At 37.0% G+C, this 11,312-nt stretch overlaps 1 protein-coding gene and 2 long non-coding RNA genes across 3 annotated transcripts; all 3 read right to left on the reverse strand.

Annotated features, from left to right (window-relative positions):
* Positions 1-1,688: 1,688 nt before the first annotated feature.
* On the reverse strand, positions 1,689-3,369 carry LOC111562543 (uncharacterized). Its single transcript, XM_055007934.1, has 3 exons — positions 3,322-3,369; positions 2,371-2,852; positions 1,689-2,335 (listed from the first exon to the last, which is right to left on the reverse strand). The coding sequence occupies exons 1-3, from the start codon at positions 3,367-3,369 to the stop codon at positions 2,221-2,223; spliced, it is 645 nt and encodes a 214-aa protein (XP_054863909.1). The 3' UTR covers positions 1,689-2,220.
* Positions 3,370-3,664: 295 nt separating this feature from the next.
* On the reverse strand, positions 3,665-5,552 carry LOC118469669 (uncharacterized). The gene is made up of 3 exons (XR_008600534.1): positions 5,424-5,552; positions 4,849-4,880; positions 3,665-4,707 (listed from the first exon to the last, which is right to left on the reverse strand). It is a non-coding gene; the product is annotated as an uncharacterized LOC118469669 (long non-coding RNA).
* Positions 5,553-8,165: 2,613 nt separating this feature from the next.
* LOC129348104 (uncharacterized) lies at positions 8,166-9,560 on the reverse strand. Its single transcript, XR_008600535.1, has 3 exons — positions 9,432-9,560; positions 8,858-8,889; positions 8,166-8,716 (listed from the first exon to the last, which is right to left on the reverse strand). It is a non-coding gene; the product is annotated as an uncharacterized LOC129348104 (long non-coding RNA).
* Between the last annotated feature and the right edge of the window lie 1,752 nt (positions 9,561-11,312).

Genomic DNA, 11,312 nt, shown 5'->3' on the forward strand with positions numbered 1-11,312 from the left:
CTCTGTGTGTGCTTTTGCTTCGCTTTCTTTCTTTAAAAAAAAAAAAAAGACTGTCGTCCTTCCTCTGAACTCCAAGTTTCTTTTTTTTATCTGCTTTTATTGCTATGTTGTTATTGATTGTTAATGATTTTGCTTAATCTATCATGAAAAGCTTTGGCCAGGGACTGAACTGGGTCAATATATGATTGCGTGGCTTTTTGTGTCATAGTTGACAGGTGTCATAGTTGACATTTTTGCTGTTTTCAGGCCTAAAATCAACATGGCCGCCTATAACCAAACACCACATGGCATCTTTAGATAAAGATTCTTCTAAATATTATATATACAAATGAGTAAATTTGAAAATTGTTTCTAAAGATATTGTAGTAAACCTGTTGACATGCGATAAATCTACACTTGACTCACACACTACTTTATATTAAATAACTCAGAAAGCCTTGGAGTCTGACCAGTCTTTTCTTCAGGAGGAAATGACATCATGTGGAGCAGGTCATGTGATCTGGAATTAACACACTTCCTTGAGAGGTGTTTTTGTAATGGGTAACTTAGTTGAAAGTGATTTCACAGACACAGATACAATTAGCTATTTTTCACATAAAATTCGATCTATTGCAAAAAAATAAATATCTGATTATCTCAACTTAAAAAGAACACAAAGCAATTTTTTAATCGGCTTATTTTATTATTGTTTAGCTCATTAGAAGGTGGTTGTTATTAAATTCGGACAGTTACTTAGTCGACATTTTCGTGATATCCAGTCATTTTTTATTAAGTGACTGTTTCCATAATAAATAATGATGGAATTTGTAAAGACATGATCATAAGGAACATAAAAACGTTATTTTTTTTTTACTTTTAATAAAAATATATGCAAGATATATCCCATGGACTTCAAAAGTCCCTCAATTATATATTGACCCAACTATTGTCATAAAAGATATGATACCAGATGATGCATGAGGTTAAACCTGCTGCTTTGATTGTACGCTTTTCTTATTTTGTGTGAATGATGGGAAAATCTTTTGACCAAGTTCGGAATGATTGAGCAACACTTCTGCTGTTGATTGACTTTTTCATGCTGATGATGGGAACTCTGAGCATGTTGTAAATCTTCTGTGTCTACCTTGCTTGAAGTATGTGCATTTGAGGACTTTCTAATTTCTACATCTCGGTTGTTTACTTATTTGAATATTATTTGTCATGGGGCTAGATAAAGAGATTCATGAGGATGCTTACTGATAACTCTCAACCTTGAATATACTCAGTCATAATGTGCTGGTGTCATTCTTTGGAAACTTCAAGACTGTGTTGTGTAGGTTTTGTGGTTGAAGGTACTGAACTGCTTGCAGTCTCAACCACAGTGGAAAGTGCCAGCGTGTGTATAACAGTTAATGGCCTCTTTGTGGTTTCCCTCTGTAGATTTAATCTGCAAATACATGCACGCAGGTGACTGAATCGACACTCACTTTGTCTCTTTCTTAAAAATCTACTTAAGGCTGATCATTCTCTGATAGAGGTCATGATGTTCAGTTGTAGTCAGACCACACTGTAGTGTCTCTTCCTGGTAAACAAGTGCTGTGTATCTCTGTTGCTGTACTACTGCAGGGCACTCACTCGCACTTGAAGAATGTCTGGGCTGTCGTCGGTGTCCTTACAGGCTCTTCCTTCATCAAATAACAATCATATTGTTTTTTTTTTTTTTTTTTTTTTTTTTAGACCAAAAGCAAGCAAGTGAGTAAGAAAGAATTAATTAATACTGGAGAGACTGTACAATTTGATAGAATATACAATCTTTATTACAAAATCACTTTTATTGACAGTGATGGTAACGTCTTCTCTCCACAAACCTCACAAATGCCCACAAGCAGATTAATATGATGAAGCACAATCTCCACTCTGAGTTGCTATTGTCATTGTTTTGTGAGTCTGTCTTGTGGCAGCATACACCACGTTTGACTCCATCTCTCTCTCAGGCCTTCGACTATCTTTCATTTTGGGATGGAAACTCAGTGGTGCATAGTTCAGCGTATCGGGGTCAGAGTTCTGTAAGGGAAAATATTTACGATCACAAATATTGCACATTACTTGGCAATTTGATTAAATCAGATCATGAATGTGAATCTAGGGTTTGAATGTTGATTACCTCATTGTGTTGTGGATTCGGTTCCTCATGTTGTGTTAAATGGCAGAAACTGTCTGTCAGTAAATCCTTACCAACCTTTACATGTGAATTTTGAATAAAAACATTAAAATACCTGCATGCAATTTCCTGATTGTGGCAACCAGACCAATGATGACCATCACAAGGACAATAGTTACACCGCCCAGGATCACACTTGTCAGATTTGTTAATTCGTCAGACTATTCTACAAGAAAGAAAATAAATTATGCTTTTTATGTTGACTTTTGTGACTTATAAGTTGAAAGTGATACAGATTTCGATAAAGATTAAAAGACACAAAGCACTTGACAGCAATTTTACCTTGAACTTTCAAATATGTTGGACTGACCAGTGCTGAGAAACCTTCTTTACAACATCCACAGAAGTACAACCCAGAGTCAGATACATCCACACTTTTGATGTTCAGGAAGAGGTTTGTGATGTTGGATGTCATTATAAAGTTCCTGTTTTGAAATCCATCACAGAGCAAAGCTTTGTCTGAGCTGGTTATATATGAGATACAGCTGACGCTGGCTCCACTGGTCAGTCTGTACCAGAATATGTTAGAGGGAGAGCTGCTAAAGTTGTTGCACATCAATGTGACTTCTTCACCAGGCTGAACCTCCACAGTGAGAATCTCAGAAAGTGAGACAGAGATCCAACATGAAAGAAACAATGGATTCTTGAACTTCTAATTCAAATAGCAGTTATAGTGATTTAAAAAATAGTATCTGTACTTACTGAAGGTGCAGAGTAAAGCTGCTATAAAGGTAAAGTTCTCCATCGTGTGTACAATACGACTCCACCACTTCAATGCTTGTAGTTGAACTGTGCTTCAGTAGGAGTGAAGAGGTGGGCTGGACTTATATGTATGTGACTGCTCAGACTGACATTGTCAGTGCTCTGAGAAAAATGAGTACAATTAATTTCTAAAATGAACACAGTTGTGTTATTATCTTGCTTGGTATCACTTGAGGTAATGTTAAAGTAAAAGTTAAGACGACTCCCAAGTTGTCTCACAGTGATGCTAATGTTAATGATAAATATGATGAAACCTGATGCAGTAGCTTAGAAAAGTGCACATTATTTTCTTGAATATAATGTGCAGACCACACAGGTTGACTAAATGATTATATTAGTAAGATCAGTGTAAATCTTACCAGGCCAATAATAACTACTGAGTTGTTTGCCAGGCTTAGTAGGTTCATGGCATTTTACAGTGGAAACAGATTGTACCTTCATCTACTGTGGTTTTTGTGTGTTCAGCCAGATCTTAAAGTAGCAGCCTTTGGCAGAGTGAAGGCTTTCATATAAGGCTGAGAAAGTGTGACCTTGCTGCAGACTACAGACGTGTTTTCCATCGGGAGTTGTGCAAGAATTCAGTCTAAATATGACCAGTAATGAGGAACCATAAGCAAGATGTTTCCTGATTTTGATGTATTCAACACATGTATGAACAGTTCTTCTAAAACAGGTCACAAAATCAATCACCACTGTCACTGATTGTACTGATGAAGGAGAGCAGTTTATTAGAAGCGATCTCTATAAATGCTTTTTTAAATGTACTTCCCTAATTAGCTAATCATGTGGGAGCAGTGTTATATATAACGTCTTGCAGATAGAGGTCAGGAGCTTCACTGATGTCAGAACACTACATGAGTTTTGGCCTGATGTTGACCACATCTTCCCAACCATTTTCTCATCCAGACTCGGTTATTTAGCCTTCTGCTTCTGTGTTTTTCTCACTGCAATGAATTATTAGCATTACAGAAAGTTGCTGCACCACACTCGCCATTTTGTGTGCATCTGTTTCCTCATGCATTTCGTGATGTGCCATTATTTTCAAATCTTGTAGTGCGTGCATGCTGGAGGTTAGAGAAAAAAAAATATGTGAAAAATTTCTACTTATGTGTGTGATGCTTGTTGATTTCAAAATGTGTTTAAACACTGGACACTCCCAGAGGTCCTGTGATGTTTTGGCAACATGAGAGGAATCTTTAGAATCTTAAGCAGGTGGTTTTAATGTTGTGGCTGATCAGTGTGTAAATGCAATTACTAGTCTTTTTCAAGTTAATTCTGTATTTAATTCAGACATGAAGCACATTGACATAATTAAAATATCCAATTACAAAGCATCAAGCTAACAGGCCTCATGATTTCCACCTCAGCTGTCCTCAGACCACACTGTGTTGTCTCTTCCTGTCTAACCAGTGATGTGTTCTCTCTCCTCCACTTGCTGCTCACTCTGACTCTCACTATCAAAGAGTCTGGACATACACAGATGTTCTTATTCTTCAACACAAATCACATTTTTCAGACAGTGAAGGACGTTTACTGCAAAATGGCATTTTTCTGACAGTTGTAATGGTAACAACCCCAACCACAAGACTCAGACAAGCAGCAGACTGAGGAGGCATCAGTTTCACTCTGAGCTGCAGTTGCGTTTATCTGGTGGCAGCATACACAACATTTGACTCCATCTCTCTTCTTCCTCCTCTTTTAGCAAATGTCACTGTTGCATAGTTCAAGTCATCAGAGCCCAGATTCTGTAAATTATATTATTAAATAAAAGAATATATTTATAGTAAGTCATCAGATGTCGTTAGACAGATAAACATATCTAAAAAAGTACAGTTAGACATGATGCTAATCATGTTTTTGTAATGAAGTATTGAAGCTGTATTTACCTGGCTTGGTTGATCATCTTTGTCTTCATCAGCTTTGTGAAAGAGATTATAAATCTGGTCAGATCATTGACAATAACTGAAGCTCTTTTGGTAAAACTTTCTAATTAGGTGCCCTTTTAAAGAATCTGTGTGTTTTAATTAATGTTCAAAGATCAGCTTTCCAGTACCCATGTCTGCCTGGTAGTTTCTCAGTCGGGGTGTAATGGTCTGCTAAACCAAGTATTAACTTTGGCTTTGAGGTCACATTTTGGACATTTATCTTCAAAAAAAGAAAACATCCCAAGTGTCTTATTAGCGCTGGTTCTCTCTACAAACTCTCCACTGAGACGAGTAGTCCCCCCTCATTAAGCTTTCCATTTTAATAAAGGACTGATATTTTATTTGAATAAAGGGTCATAGGTCAGTAAGTTATCTGTAGTTATAAATGGCATCAGCAACTGGGTTTTTGGCTTATTTCTGGATCATTGGTTACTTTATAGATACAGTTAAGCGAGTAAAGGGTGCTTTGTTAGAAAGTGCTACCATATTTAATAATATACTAAAATATGAGAGATATAGCAGATTTTCAAAAGTACCTTTCTGAAGTTTCCTGATTTTTACCACCAGACCGATGACGACCATCACAAGGAAAACAGTCAGAGCAGCCAGAATCACACCCATCAGGTTTGTGTTTTCATCAGGCTTTTCTGCAAAGGAAATTAGAAATTGGAGTAAATGTTATGTGGTGGCTTGTGATCTCACTGAATGAAATAGAGCATTGAATTAAATTTTACTTTGAGACGTGCAGTCAGTGTCGTCAAATTCAGTATCGCCTGAAAAGGAGAAAAGAAAATTGTGCAGCTGTCAAAAATATTCTGAAAATATTTTTCTATTGTGAGACAAAATCACCAAAGAAATGACCCCAAAGAAGAACGTAATTTACAGCAAGTCTTACATTGAAGATTAAAGATTTAGGCGTATTATTCAATTGGACATGAATTTTTAAAATCCACAAAAATACAGTCCAGAATCAGATAATCCATTGTTTTCTTTGTGAAGAAGACAGTAGCAGTTTTGGAGCTCATTTCAAATTATTCACTTTGAAATCCGTCGCACAATAAAGTAGATATGAAACACTTGACACCATCTTACCTTGAACATTTAAATATTGTGGACTATACAGTACTGAGGGATCATCTTTGCAGCATCCACAGAAGTACAGCCCAGAGTCGGATATGTCCACACTCTTGATCGTCAGGAAGAGTTTTGTGATTTTTGATGTCATATGAAATTTGTCTTTGTGAAATCCTTCACAGAGCAAAACTTCGGCTTTAGAGCTTCTCATAGATGAGATACAACTGACACAGGCTCCACTGATCAACCTGTACCAGGATATGCCAGAGACAGAGGTGCTAAAGTTGTTGCATGTCAGTGTGACTTCTTCACCAGGCAGAACCTTCACAGTGAGATACTCAGAAACTGAGACAGAGATCCAACCTGAAGGAAACAATGGACTCATGAATTTTTAGTTCAAACACTAATTAATTTTTTTAAATAAATGGAAGGAAGGAAATCCAGCTGTTGTAGTGAGAAAAAAACTTCTGTCTGTACTTACTGACGGTGCAGAGTAAAGCTGCTATAAAGGTGAATTTCCTCATTCCGTGTATAATACGACTCCACCACTTCAGTGTTTGTAGCTGAACTGTGCTTCAGTAGGAGTGATCTCAGCATTAAGAGAGGGGTTGGACTTTTATGTATGCGGCTGCTCAGACTGGCATTGTCAGTGCTGGTAGAAAAATGGCTATAATTAATTTCTGCAAGGAGAACAGGACTTTATTATCTTGTTTGGTGACACTTGAGATAACCTCAGTAGTATTGCAGTAAAAGTTAAGATGACTTCAAAATTGTCTCACGTAAAATTTGTACCCTTTGTTTCATTAAAATGATGTCATTCTTCTACAGTTACTTTACCCTTAAGTTAAATTGAAAAAAATGTTTGATTTAAGATTCTCATGGTTGAAAATCTGCATATTTTGTGTATTTTTTCCAACTGCCACTTGTGCAGTGATTCTAATGTGAATGGTAAATATTATTAAACCTGCAGTTGCTCAGAAAAGTGCACATTTTTTGCTTGAACATAATATGCAGACATTACAAGTTGATTAAGTGATTTTATCAGTAAGACCAGTGTAAATTTTACCTGGCTAGTAATAACTATTGAGTTCTTGTTTGCTAGGCTTAGCAGGTTCCCAGACTATTTCAGTGGAAATAGATTGTATCTTCATCTGCTGTGGTTTTGATTTGTTCAGTCAGATCTTAAAGTCGCAGCCTTTGGCAGGGTGAGTGCTTTGATATGAGGCTGAGAAAATGTGACCTTGCTACAGGCGTGTTTTCCATAGAGAGTTGAGCAAGAATTCAGTCTAAATATGACCAGTTAGCATGAAACTGCTGCTTTCCAGAGATTTTCTCCTCAAGGCTTGCCATAGTTTGCTCAAAGTGGTGTGACAAATCAAAGAATAGAGAAACTGGCTGTTTTGTGGATGTAAATGTGTTGATGAAAGAGGTCCAGAATGGTTGAAACTGAGAGAAAGGCCATAGCAGCTTAGAAAACCACCCTCCCAAATAATAAATAAGTAAACTATCAACAAAATCTGAGATGATAAATCAACGGCAGTATTTGAATTATGACAGACTGACCCATGCTGGTAAACATAAGTTATTGGTTTCATATGAGGTTGTATAAGTGTCATGCTGCTTGATGCACTTCGCAAACTTTCAGAGAATGTAGATGTATAAGCTCTATGTAAAAGTAGAATAGTTGTGACTTAGAAATGTCAACATACAGATATGAAGTTAATTCATATTTACACTGCTGAGCTGCTACATAAAACCACTTAGTTGAAATATATAGTATTGATCATCATGTTACAGTAAAATGTCCTACCGGAAAATCTCTGGGTGCTGGTACTGATATAGATGTTACTTTAACATGTATCACCCTCCTAAACACTATTGCAGACCTCCATCACACACCACCAATGGCAGCAGCTCTCCCTGACAGCACTCATCCAGCAACGACAGCAGAAAAACTGCTAAGGAACAGCCTGAGGAACAAAGAGCCCAAGACCCAGAATCCCAATTAGATCAAGTGACATGGTGGTAAAAAGTAAGTGTACTTGTTGATATTTATCTGTTGCATGACATCAGTTCTGTTGCTGTAGTACATTTGTACACACTTGTAGTGGTGCTGTGTCCATACGCCAACAGGTCAGAGATATTTATAACTGGATGAGGTGGTTTGAAGGTTGTGGTTGACTTGTGTACAAATACAGTCATCAGCCTTTTTAAGATGAGTTTTATTTTGAATTCAGACAGTGAATTACAGTGATGTTATGCAGAAGCATCTATATAAATGTATGTACAATGCATTTTCATAACCGGTTTGACAGAGAAAAGTCATCCAGTATTCACATTTCTTCTTTCAAAGCTTCGAGCTAACAGGCCTCATGATTTCCACCTCAGCTGTCCTCAGACCACACTGTTGTCTCTTCCTGTCTAACCAGTGATGTGTTCTCTCTCTCTTCCACTGCTGCTCACTCTGACTCTCACTATCAGACACTCTGGACACACACAGATGTTTTTATTTTTCATTCTTCAACACAAATCACATTTCTGCTCTGCAAAATGGCATTTTTCTGACAGTTGTAATGGTAACAACCCCAACCACAAGACTCAGACAAGCAGCAGACTGAGGAGGCATCAGTTTCACTCTGAGCTGCAGTTGCGTTTATCTGGTGGCAGCATACACAACATTTGACTCCATCTCTCTTCTTCCTCCTCTTTTAGCAAATGTCACTGTTGCATAGTTCAAGTCATCAGAGCCCAGATTCTGTAAATTATATTATTAAATAAAAGAATATATTTATAGTAAGTCATCAGATGTCGTTAGACAGATAAACATATCTAAAAAAGTACAGTTAGACATGATGCTAATCATGTTTTTGTAATGAAGTATTGAAGCTGTATTTACCTGGCTTGGTTGATCATCTTTGTCTTCATCAGCTTTGTGAAAGAGATTATAAATCTGGTCAGATCATTGACAATAACTGAAGCTCTTTTGGTAAAACTTTCTAATTAGGTGCCCTTTTAAAGAATCTGTGTGTTTTAATTAATGTTCAAAGATCAGCTTTCCAGTACCCATGTCTGCCTGGTAGTTTCTCAGTCGGGGTGTAATGGTCTGCTAAACCAAGTATTAACTTTGGCTTTGAGGTCACATTTTGGACATTTATCTTCAAAAAAAGAAAACATCCCAAGTGTCTTATTAGCGCTGGTTCTCTCTACAAACTCTCCACTGAGACGAGTAGTCCCCCTCATTAAGCTTTCCATTTTAATAAAGGACTGATATTTTATTTGAATAAAGGGTCATAGGTCAGTAAGTTATCTGTAGTTATAAATGGCATCAGCAACTGGGTTTTTGGCTTATTTCTGGATCATTGGTTACTTTATAGATACAGTTAAGCGAGTAAAGGGTGCTTTGTTAGAAAGTGCTACCATATTTAATAATATACTAAAATATGAGAGATATAGCAGATTTTCAAAAGTACCTTTCTGAAGTTTCCTGATTTTTACCACCAGACCGATGACGACCATCACAAGGAAAACAGTCAGAGCAGCCAGAATCACACCCATCAGGTTTGTGTTTTCATCAGGCTTTTCTGCAAAGGAAATTAGAAATTGGAGTAAATGTTATGTGGTGGCTTGTGATCTCACTGAATGAAATAGAGCATTGAATTAAATTTTACTTTGAGACGTGCAGTCAGTGTCGTCAAATTCAGTATCGCCTGAAAAGGAGAAAAGAAAATTGTGCAGCTGTCAAAAATATTCTGAAAATATTTTTCTATTGTGAGACAAAATCACCAAAGAAATGACCCCAAAGAAGAACGTAATTTACAGCAAGTCTTACATTGAAGATTAAAGATTTAGGCGTATTATTCAATTGGACATGAATTTTTAAAATCCACAAAAATACAGTCCAGAATCAGATAATCCATTGTTTTCTTTGTGAAGAAGACAGTAGCAGTTTTGGAGCTCATTTCAAATTATTCACTTTGAAATCCGTCGCACAATAAAGTAGATATGAAACACTTGACACCATCTTACCTTGAACATTTAAATATTGTGGACTATACAGTACTGAGGGATCATCTTTGCAGCATCCACAGAAGTACAGCCCAGAGTCGGATATGTCCACACTCTTGATCGTCAGGAAGAGTTTTGTGATTTTTGATGTCATATGAAATTTGTCTTTGTGAAATCCTTCACAGAGCAAAACTTCGGCTTTAGAGCTTCTCATAGATGAGATACAACTGACACAGGCTCCACTGATCAACCTGTACCAGGATATGCCAGAGACAGAGGTGCTAAAGTTGTTGCATGTCAGTGTGACTTCTTCACCAGGCAGAACCTTCACAGTGAGATACTCAGAAACTGAGACAGAGATCCAACCTGAAGGAAACAATGGACTCATGAATTTTTAGTTCAAACACTAATTAATTTTTTTAAATAAATGGAAGGAAGGAAATCCAGCTGTTGTAGTGAGAAAAAAACTTCTGTCTGTACTTACTGACGGTGCAGAGTAAAGCTGCTATAAAGGTGAATTTCCTCATTCCGTGTATAATACGACTCCACCACTTCAGTGTTTGTAGCTGAACTGTGCTTCAGTAGGAGTGATCTCAGCATTAAGAGAGGGGTTGGACTTTTATGTATGCGGCTGCTCAGACTGGCATTGTCAGTGCTGGTAGAAAAATGGCTATAATTAATTTCTGCAAGGAGAACAGGACTTTATTATCTTGTTTGGTGACACTTGAGATAACCTCAGTAGTATTGCAGTAAAAGTTAAGATGACTTCAAAATTGTCTCACGTAAAATTTGTACCCTTTGTTTCATTAAAATGATGTCATTCTTCTACAGTTACTTTACCCTTAAGTTAAATTGAAAAAAATGTTTGATTTAAGATTCTCATGGTTGAAAATCTGCATATTTTGTGTATTTTTTCCAACTGCCACTTGTGCAGTGATTCTAATGTGAATGGTAAATATTATTAAACCTGCAGTTGCTCAGAAAAGTGCACATTTTTTGCTTGAACATAATATGCAGACATTACAAGTTGATTAAGTGATTTTATCAGTAAGACCAGTGTAAATTTTACCTGGCTAGTAATAACTATTGAGTTCTTGTTTGCTAGGCTTAGCAGGTTCCCAGACTATTTCAGTGGAAATAGATTGTATCTTCATCTGCTGTGGTTTTGATTTGTTCAGTCAGATCTTAAAGTCGCAGCCTTTGGCAGGGTGAGTGCTTTGATATGAGGCTGAGAAAATGTGACCTTGCTACAGGCGTGTTTTCCATAGAGAGTTGAGCAAGAATTCAGTCTAAATATGACCAGTTAGCATGAAACTGCTGCTTTCCAGAGATTTTCTCCTCAAGGC

This window comes from Amphiprion ocellaris, chromosome 23 (genome assembly GCF_022539595.1).
Source record: "Amphiprion ocellaris isolate individual 3 ecotype Okinawa chromosome 23, ASM2253959v1, whole genome shotgun sequence".
NCBI classification, from domain to species: domain Eukaryota; kingdom Metazoa; phylum Chordata; class Actinopteri; family Pomacentridae; genus Amphiprion; species Amphiprion ocellaris.